This window comes from Triticum dicoccoides, chromosome 3B, assembly GCF_002162155.2.
Source record: "Triticum dicoccoides isolate Atlit2015 ecotype Zavitan chromosome 3B, WEW_v2.0, whole genome shotgun sequence".
NCBI classification, from domain to species: domain Eukaryota; kingdom Viridiplantae; phylum Streptophyta; class Magnoliopsida; order Poales; family Poaceae; genus Triticum; species Triticum dicoccoides.
This window is the reverse complement of record NC_041385.1, coordinates 734,215,021-734,225,049: the sequence shown is the minus strand read 5'-3', so window position 1 is coordinate 734,225,049 and position 10,029 is coordinate 734,215,021. Positions and strand designations below refer to the sequence as shown.

The 10,029-nt window shown below is 53.4% G+C and overlaps 1 protein-coding gene across 2 annotated transcripts; it reads left to right on the top strand.

Annotated features, from left to right (window-relative positions):
* The first annotated feature begins 7,999 nt into the window (after positions 1 to 7,999).
* LOC119281992 (uncharacterized protein At4g15970-like) lies at positions 8,000 to 9,656 on the top strand. 2 transcript variants are annotated; one of them, XM_037562372.1, is made up of 3 exons: positions 8,000 to 8,347; positions 8,417 to 8,788; positions 8,935 to 9,656. In XM_037562372.1, the coding sequence occupies exons 1-3, from the start codon at positions 8,132 to 8,134 to the stop codon at positions 9,424 to 9,426; spliced, it is 1,080 nt and encodes a 359-aa protein (XP_037418269.1). In that variant the 5' UTR covers positions 8,000 to 8,131; the 3' UTR covers positions 9,427 to 9,656. The 2 variants fall into 2 exon arrangements, with proteins under 2 accessions (XP_037418269.1, XP_037418268.1); XM_037562371.1 differs by having other exon boundaries at positions 8,000 to 8,788.
* The last annotated feature ends 373 nt before the right edge of the window (positions 9,657 to 10,029 follow it).

Genomic DNA, 10,029 nt, shown 5'->3' with positions numbered 1-10,029 from the left:
ATAAATATTTTTGGTATTTTTATGATATAGATTGGAAAGTAAAGATGCAAATAAAAGTAGATGGAAAACTTATATGATAAAAGATAGACCCCGGGGGCCATAGGTTTCACTAGTGGCTTCTCTCAAGACAGCATAAGTATTACGGTAGGTGAACAAATTACTGTCGAGCAATTGATAGAAAAGTGCATAGTTATGAGAATATCTAGGCATGCTCATGTATATAGGCATCACGTCCGTGACAAGTAGATCGAAACGATTATGCATCTACTATTATTACTCCACACATCGACCGACTCCTGCCTGCATCTAGAGTATTAAGTTCATGAAGCGCATTAAGAAAGATGACATGATGTAGAGGGATAAACTCATGCAATTTGACATAAACCCCATCTTTTTATCCTCGATGGAAACAATACAATACGTGCCTTGATGCCCCTGCTATCACTGGGAAAGGACATCACAAGATTGAACCCAAAGCTAAGCACTTCTCCCATTGCAAGAAAGATCAATATAGTAGGCCAAACCAAACTAATAATTCGAAGAGACTTGCAAAGATAACCAATCATACAGAAAAGAATTCAGAGGATATTCAAATATTTCTCATAGATAAACTTTATCATAAACCCACAATTCATCGGAACACACCACAAAAAGAGTTACATCGAATAGATCTCCAAGAAGATCGAGGAGAACTTTGTATTGAGATTCAAAGAGAGAGAAGAAGCCACCTAGCTAATAACTATTGACCCGAAGGTCTGTGGTAAACTACTCACAACTCATCGGAGAGGCCTTGAAGATGATGTAGAGGCCCTCTATGGTCGATTCCCCCTCCGGCGGAACGCCGACGAAGGCTCCAAGATGGGATCTCGCGGATACAGAAGGTTGCGGCGGTGGAATTAGGTTTTCGTGGTGCTCCTGGATGTTTTCAGGGTACGTGGATATATATAGGAGGAAGAAGTAGGTCAGTTGAGCCAGTAGGGGCCCACGAGGGTGGGGGCGCGCCCACCCCCTTAGGGCGTGCCGAGCACCCTCGTGGCTGCCTCGTTCGCTTCTTGACGTTCACTCCAAGTCTCCTGGTTTGCATTTGTTCCGAAAAGATCGCTCCCGAAGGTTTCATCCCGTTTGGACTCCGTTTGATATTTCTTTTCTTCGAAACACTAAAATAGGCAAAAAAACAACAATTCGGGCTGGGCCTCCGGTTAGTAGGTTAGTCCCAAAAATGATATGAAAGTGTAAAGTAAAGCCCATAAACATCCAAAACAGATAATATAATAGCATGGAACAATCAAAAATTATAGATACGTTGGAGACGTATCATTGATCGTTTCATGCCCCCGCCCACGCAGGGCCATTGCTTGTGTGACGGGATCACTTCCTGTTATGGGGTTGTTGAGGAAGTGCATCACATCGTAGGTGATGATGGGCGTCGTGGTTGTTAATCCGGTGTGGCTCAGGGCCCAGGTGTCGATGGTACTGAAGGTGCCCAGGTTGTGTCCAAGCGGGGGACGTGCAGACGACATTGATGGGGCGCCACATGTTTCGAGGCCGGAGGAGGGATGGGAGGCCCTCCATGTGTTGCCGCGGCCCTGTTGGTGCTTGGTATGATTAGATTTGTTGGTGCTGCATAGGTCACGACCGGTGTCGTCATCATGACCTGCTGAGGAGTAATGGCCTATGAGGCCTCCTCGTCATCCGAGGATGGTACTAGAGGTGAGGCCGGCTGGTTGTCTTCGACCTCCATGACTGGGTTCGAGAGCTCATCATCGACTTTGGTGCCTGCGATGGTGATGACGTTGGCTTCGCCTAGCCTCTACATCGAACAGTGAGGCGAGCTCGACGGTGTCAATGTTGTAGTCTGAGATGGATCAGATGATGCAATCTGAGATGAATCTGTCGATGATGTAGTCTGAGATGGATCCATCGATGATGCAGTCCTATGGGGTATGGTATATGAAGCAGTAGTCGCACATCATGGCGACTAGGTATGATATTGGGTCGGGCTTGTGGTTTGTCGTGAGGTCAGCACAGTGACCCGATCTTAAGGCTGGGACCCGAGCCCCGGTCGCCGAGCTTGTTGGTGCAGGGTCATCGCCTTTCGAGTCAAAAGTTGGTGGTGAGGTCATCATGGAGTCCGACGAGGTTAATCGTGCTCCGATGTCAACAACGACATGGTCATGCAGGCGCTTCTGGATCGCCTATTGGTACATGGTCGGGGAGTTCCGCAACCTGAGGGTGCCTTCCGAGACATAAGTCGATGGTGAAGGTGTTGTAGAGCTTAGCGAGGCCACCAATGCAATCTGCTGGAGTGGTGAAACGCAAATGCGAAAGCCGCCTTGACGGTCAATGTCGAATACTAGTGCGTCGAAGAGGACAGTGCAGACATGGGAGGCAGGTGGGTTGATGTCAACTCGGCCCATCCTGTCCATAGTGAAGGAGCCAAAAGTTAGGCTTTCTTTCGGTGGGAGACTGCCGAAAGCCAGAGGAGATTCGATCTGGGATCGGTCTCCTGCCAACCCAGCCCATGCTTGACGCACCAACTGACGGTGCATAAAGCCACCAGTACCCTTGATAGGGGTAACGAACATGGCTGAAAGTACCAGATCAAAGGTTGCACTAAGAGTTTACCCAAGTTCGGGCATTCGGGAAGGAGCAATATCCTACGTCATGTTTTATGTTTTGTATTCATGGTGGGATGCCTCATGAGAGGGAGTACGATAGGGAGATGTGATTGCTTGATAATATAGTTTTATACGGGTGTAGATGGGAATGAGAGCTCTTAGCCCTCACCTTGTATTGATGGTGGGGCTAGGGTTTTACAATGGGAGTAGATCCAATTTGGCCGCCGACATATTGACTTGGGACCAAGATGGTCTCTGGATACACATTCGATCCTCCAAGCTCCTTCCTGTCGCTAGCTCCCTGGTGGGCCTCTTGAGCCCCATGGCACGCCTGCTGTCGGGCTCCCATTCGAGAAGCCATCCCTAGTGTATTACACCGTCAGGCATCCTCATATATGGTGGCGTTGCAACCAAATCTCCAAGACAACTCTGGCACGTCGATGACCACCATCTAGTCACCGCATCAACCGACTAGCACCACCAGCGCACCCAAGCAGAGGACTGCCTAGTTGGAATGTAGAAGGGCACTGCTTCCACCCATGTGGAAGATGGCGTGTCCCCAAATTTCTTTCTTTAGGCATGCCATTATTTCCAGCAAGTTTTTTTTGAAAAACTTATGTTGGCCAAACTTGGCTCGTCAGGGAGCGTGTGGGAATCCCCCCACCCCCCGACTCCGTCCGACCAAAACTGGGTCGTTCAACAAGCCCTCTTCCACGTTTTCTCCTCCGGGATGACGACAACTTCCCGTCTGCTACTTCTACAGGCTTCTGGGTTTAAATAAGTCCGCTGCAGTGAGACAGAGGCCCAAAGGCTGCAAAAAATAAATTGCTCACAGCTTGTCACGGGTGGATATAATACAAGAAGAAGAAGAAGAGGAAGAAGAAGAAGAAGAAGAAGAAAATACTTCGACACCCCAATGATTTGGATGGATTTTTTAATTTCCTGTAAGGGTGTTTTGAAAGGGGTTATGCTACTAAATATATGGCCTTTGGCTTTGAGAAACAACAAGATCGATGTAAGAATAAAGGAGCATAGCTCTTTTTTGGCGAATTGAAAAAATAAAGATACTTGGAATTTCTCAAGCGAAAATCCATCTCTGCACCCGAGCTCATCTTCACCCGCGCTGGCAAAAAAAATTAAAACAAATACTAGAAAATTTCAAAAAATTCTATTTTTTGCGGTAGACAATTTGATGCGTGAGGCCCTCTCCAATTTTCAAATCATTTGGACATCTGAGGAGCTCTCAGCAAAATAGACAAAATAAACATTTTGATGCATGAAGTACTATTTTGGTCTGGTTTGTATTTTTTGCCGAGAGCTGCTCAGATGTCGAACTGACTTGAAATTTGGAACGGGCCTCACGCATCAAATTGTCTACCGCACAATTTTTCTTTTGGAGTTTTTTGAATTTTTTCCGATTTTCTCTAACCGGGTGCAGATGAGTCTGGCACCGAAACGCCCTACTCTCGAGTGTTTAACTTGCGTTGTTGCTTACAGTACTTAGAGCAACTCCAACAGGGCGACCCATTTCGTCCGTCGCCGTAAGGCGGCCCAACGCGCCGACCCAAACGGGCGCGCGTCCGTTTTTCGTCCGCGGGCAACCCATTCCCGGCCCAATTTTGAGCCGGATTTGCGTCGGTGCGGACAAGCGACGGACGCGCGCGTGTGCCTACTCCTCTCCCTGGGCCCGCTGGTCGGTGGCAGCAAGCACCATTTCTCCCCATTTTCCCTAAAACCCTCCCGCCCGCGCGCGCTCCCACCCTGCACCTGCCATGGACGACAACCTCGACCTCGACGCCGCCGTTGGCTTCGCCTCCCTCGCCTCATCCGGCATGATGACCGCCCCCTCCGGCAAAGGCAAGCCCCGTGCCCCACGCAAAACCGCCGCCGCGGCCAAGCCATAGAAGGCGCTGACGCCCGAACTGCGGGCGGCAGAGTCGGCCAAGAGGAAGAGCCGAAGGCACGCTGCGGACGCGAGGGGTGAAGTCGTCGCAGCTGCCGTCGCCGCCGCGCAGCACGAGGTCACCAACGCCCGCATCACGGCGGCAATGAGGGAGGCACTCTACATGCTAGGGTTAAACCCTAGCCAGCACGGCCTCGTCAACGCCGCCGTGGCCGCCGCGGCCAGCACCGGTTCGTCCGCGTTCCCTCGGATGGTGCTGCCCGACTCGCCCCGCGCGTCGACATGCACCCCGATACCCGGCTTCCATGTGTATCCGCAGGCCTCACGCCTCTCTGGGGAGTGCTCGCCCGACGTGAGCGTGGTGGCACCTTCCACGCCCGCGCCCATCAACCTCAATGCCACACCGGTAGACGGTGGCTCATCATCCGGAGGCGCGAGGAAATGCGCGCGGCAGATGCCGGCCGACGTGCTACTTGACGCCCGCAACCTGTTCGACGAAATGTCGGCCGCCGACGACTAGGACTACATGCAGAACCTCATCTTCGAGGGCGGTGCGCCGGCCGCTGGCTATGACCCCGACAAGACACAAAGCCAAGACGGCCGCGGGGTGTTCACGCCGGGCGCTGGCTATGATCAGTCGGCCTTCATGCGTGATCAGGTCAGCATGGACCTGGACGGCTTTCCACTTGACCACGAGTTTCCGGATGACTACGGGCAAGAGGAAGAAGACGAGCGCGACATCGAAGTGGAGCCTTTGTTTGAGGACGAGCTCACCAACCAAGCCGCTGGGCCAAAGCCGAAGCGCAAGAACAAGCGCACGAAGGCATACACGGCGGCCAAGGACAAACTTCTTTGCGAGTGTTGGAGGGACATTGGACAAGACCCCAAGATTGGCACCGAACAAAAGCATTCAACTTTTTGGATTCGTGTCCACCGGGAGTTTCATGAGCACAAGAAGTTTCCTCCTTACCAAACCGCGAGCACGCATGGGTGGGTGTCCATTTCAAAGCGATGGAGAGTGATCCAACAAGAGTACAATAAGTTTTGTGCCACTCTTGAGAGCGTCAAGGCCCGCCCCGTGAGCGGCATCGGCATGCAAGACATGGTATGATACCAAGCAGCCCTCTTTTGTGTCATCAAGTCCATGCTTGTGTGTTCATTTGCATCCCATTTGTGCCAACATGCTTGCATGAAAACATTTGTAGGCATTTCAAGCTTTGGAGGCATTCAAAGTCCAACACAATGGCAAGTGCTTCAACCTCTCCCATTTCTATATGGTCATCAAAAATAAGGAGAAGTTCAAGGCGCAATATGCCGCCCTCAAGTCGCGCGGGGAAAAAAAGCCGTGGAGGAGGCTGGGGACGGCGAGCCGGGTCGGCCGCAGGGGAAGACCAACTCCAAGAAGGAGGACAAGTGGGATGCGGCATCGAACGCCTTGATCACAAGCGTGGAGGGCATGATGAACAAGAAGGACTCAAGAGAGGAGGAGCGCTGGCGTTTCAAAGAGGAGTAATGAACGCCTTCATGGAGATCCAAGGGAGGAGGCTAGAGATGGATGCGGAGAAGCAAGCCAAGATGCTTGAGTTGGAAGCGGAGAAGCAAGCGAAGATGCTCGAGATCGAGGCCGCCAACGCCAAGACCAAGGCCAAAGAAGTGGCTCTCGCAAGCATGATGACTGGGGTGGAGATCATGAAGGTGGATCTCAACACCGTGCCGCCAAGGAAGAGGCCATGGTTCGAGAAAATGCAGGCCGACATGCTCAAGTTCACCGATGAGTGATCTCGTGGCCACGAGCGCCTTCTTTTTTGTATGCCGGCTTGTGCGCTGGCATGACCACGGGTCCGTGATGGCGTGGTCGAACTCAAGTCCCACCCTTTTTTGTGTGCTGACATGTGTGCCGGCCGCTGTCGAGTGAGCCAGCATGAACAGTTTGGTACATTTTTTAAAGCCGGCAATGTATGCCAGCGCTGGCATGGTGCTGACATGAGACATGGCCGCTGGCATGATCTATGACCACGGGTCTTTTTAAAAATTTGAGTGCGGACATGAAAATGGATCGGTGCGTTAGGCGCATTGCCGACTCAAATACAAAACAGAGCGGACGTCGGGCGCGGCCGACCCAAACGGACATAAAGCGGACAAATGCATCGTCCGTTTGGGCCGGCCCATTGGAGTTGCTCTTAGGTGACGTGCACAGCAGAAGCAGTTTTTCTCTCTCGAAATGTAGACAGCAGGAACAGTGCAGTGTTCCGAAGATTGCTACACGGACGACACTTCACGCATGATACACTTCCGTCCATGCGTCAGACCAAAGTGCACAAAGCTGTTGGATTAGGCATGGTGCAAAGATCGTTCCAGCATATCTCGTCTCTGAAGTAGTTTCGTTTCCGGAGGCCATCAACATTCTGTCGCGACTGGCGACTATTCGCAGAAGGGGAAAACGCCACGACTCGGGCTACAGAAGCAACTGTCAGGCAAGCTGTCTCTCGGTCGAGCCGCAGCTTTCTTCTTCGGTCCGACGGACGCGCAACGGAAAAAGATGACAAGTTCGGCAGAGTTCAGTCCTATGAGCCTGTCCCTGAACTTTCCTTCCCTGAATGGTTTGGAGTAGTTCTCAGAGGTCAGAGCAAAGTCAGTTTAACCACCTAACAGTAAGTACTATCACAATCACAGATGTGACTGCCTTGTTCTAACACCACCGTCCACTGGTACGGTGTCGCTAACATGTCAAAGAATTCCCCGCAAAAAAAAAAACATGTCAAAGAATTGCGCCATGTGCCGCTGCACTGCTTCATATGGAGGCGGCAGGCAGGGCTCTGTTTCCCCGGCTGCGTCGTCTCGTCGGTGCGCCGTGCACATGATACGACGACCAACACGTGCACGCGTCGCTCTGGCAGAAGCCAACAGCATGCCAGTACGGGCGGCGATACTGGTGACGCTAACACTAGTAGGTAGGCGCTGCTACACGCTGGTGACGGACGGCCGGAGTTCGCCATGATTTGTTCCCGTGAATGCCTCCCCGGCCCACAACCATGCCGTTGCACCGCGCACGTCGAGATCTCGGCATTTAGTTGGCGCGCCGGTGTCGACCGGCTGCTCGTTTGCTTGCGGAAGCTTCTCCTCCACCTCTGGCCGTGTGCACTGTGGCAGCGATGGAGGCATGGCGAACTCGTAATAAAAATCGCTGTGTGCAGTCATCTGTCGCGTTCGTAATTAAGCTCGGCTGCGGAAGTTCTGAGACTTGCCCATGACCATGCGCCCTGCTGGTTTCATCTGTCGGTTTGATTACGGGCAACCATGTGGATGGCATCGAACCTGGCTACGACCTCGCGTTTGATTAGTCCATGGCGCGTTAGTTAACCACCCCGTCAACCAGCCACCCGTGATGCATAACATGCATATTAGTAGAATGATAGTCCAATAAATAATGGGCCAAGAAATGGTAGTAGTAGTACAGTGAGAGTGGAGAGGTCACGAACTGGCACGGCCTATCAGCGTCCGAGGAAAGTCAGGCTTGCTGCTGGTAGAGCTATAGCCTATAGGAAGCTGCCCCGATCGAGCCCTTGCTCCTTTCCCCTGCATGCCTCCGCGTTGATCCAGCTGCTCCGGCATGGCGATCTCCAAGACCACCCAGCCCTCGCCGGCGGCCATCTTCCTCTCAGGGGCGGCCTCAGCGACTGCGCTGCTCGTCTTCTTCTACACCGCCACCGCAGGCCCCGCGTGGCCCACGACGACGACGGAGTTCACTCCTCAGGGAAGCCAGGCGGTGGCTCGGTCGGCTTCTGCACCGGCGACGAAGGCTTCTTCTCCTACCGCTACCAATGCGGTACGATCTACTCATATTTGCTCTTCGGCCATCTGCTATCTAATCTGCTTAACGGTTTCCTTTGCGCAGACAGGCGGCGACGACGCGTTCGCGCGGATGCTGCGGCGGGCGGCCATGGAGGACCGGACGGTGATCATGACGTCGGTGAACGAGGCGTGGGCGGCGGAGGGGTCGCTGCTGGACTCCTTCCTCGAGAGCTTCCGCGTGGGGCTCAACATCTCGCACCTGGTGAAGCACATCGTGGTGGTGGCCATGGACGAGGGCGCGCTCCGCCGGTGCCGCGCCGTGCACCCGCACTGCCACCTGCTGCTCCCGGACGTCCACGGCCTCGACCTCTCCGGCGCCAAGACCTACATGACCAAGGACTACCTCGACCTCGTCTGGAGCAAGCTCCGGCTCCAGCACCGCGTCCTCCTCCTCGGCTACAACCTCCTCTTCACGGCACGTCGTCGCCATTGCCATTGTTGTTTTTTGTTTTCATTTGTTTCTTTCGGGACATCGATCGACGTGCTCTCTCGATCTCCGTTAGAAATAATAATCGTGCCGACAACTCTCGACCGAGGCGTTGACGACGTGCGTGGGTGCAGGACGTGGACGTGGCGTGGTTCCGGGACCCGCGGGTGCACATCACGGCGGCGGCGGACATCACGACGTCGAGCGACTTCTACTTCGGCGACCCGGACGACCTGGGCAACTACCCAAACACGGGTTTCATCTACTTCAAGGCCACGGCCCGCAACGCGCGCGCCATGGCGTACTGGCACGCCGCCAGGGCGCGCTTCCCGGAGAACCACGACCAGTTCGTCTTCAACGAGATCAAGCGGGAGCTGGCGGCGCCGCCCATCGGCGTCCGGATCAGGTTCGTCGACAGCAAGCACGTCAGCGGCTTCTGCCAGCTCGGGCGCGACCTGAACCGCATCGCCACCGTGCACATGACCTGCTGCATCGGCCTGGAGAACAAGCTGCACGACCTCCGGCGCGTCGTGGAGGACTGGAGGCGCTACGTGTCGCGCCCGGAGTGGGAGCGCCGGGCCGGCAAGATCGGGTGGAGGTTCGAGGGAGGCAAGTGCATACATTGATTGATCGATCCATTGATTGATGGGATCGACGAGGACCGATCGATGCGGGAATGCTCATTGAGAGAGACCGATGGTGCATGGAAGATTGCGAGCTTCCGGCCTGTCGTTGATGTGTTTCGCCATTCTGTTCATATTTCAGAAATTATTTAGTACACACATGACATGTACCTTGAGAAAAATGTACACACATGCTATGCTTTTTTCAGACAGAAGAATACACATGCTATGCTCCGGTGGATTGTATGGTGGTACACCGTAATTTTTGTTGCTGTCGAGCAGTTAGAGCATCTCCAGCCGTTCGGCGCCCCAAGGCACCGAAAAAGAGCGGCCTGGGGGCGAACCGACGCAAGATTGACCCATGGGGTTCGATTCGCTCCCAGTCATCATCCCATGGTCGCCGCGGGTTCGGCGAAGTTCGTTTCAAAATTTTGTAAATTCGGGGATTTTTGCAGGAACTCGGCCATACTTCACTGAAATTTATACAAAAACATAAAAACATGCAAGAACTACACCTAACTTAAAAAAAAAACTAAAAAGCCTAGCCGCCGCCGTCGTCTACATGCCGAGAAGCCTGTAGAAGCGGGTGTAGTCGCCGCCGTCGCC

Coding starts and splice junctions, on each gene's coding strand:
- LOC119281992 (XM_037562371.1), top strand. CDS start 8,132: ATGGCGATCTCCAAGACCACCCAGCCCTCGCCGGCGGCCATCTTCCTC. Junction 8,789..8,934: donor GCTACAACCTCCTCTTCACG/GCACGTCGTCGC, acceptor GCGTGGGTGCAG/GACGTGGACGTGGCGTGGTT.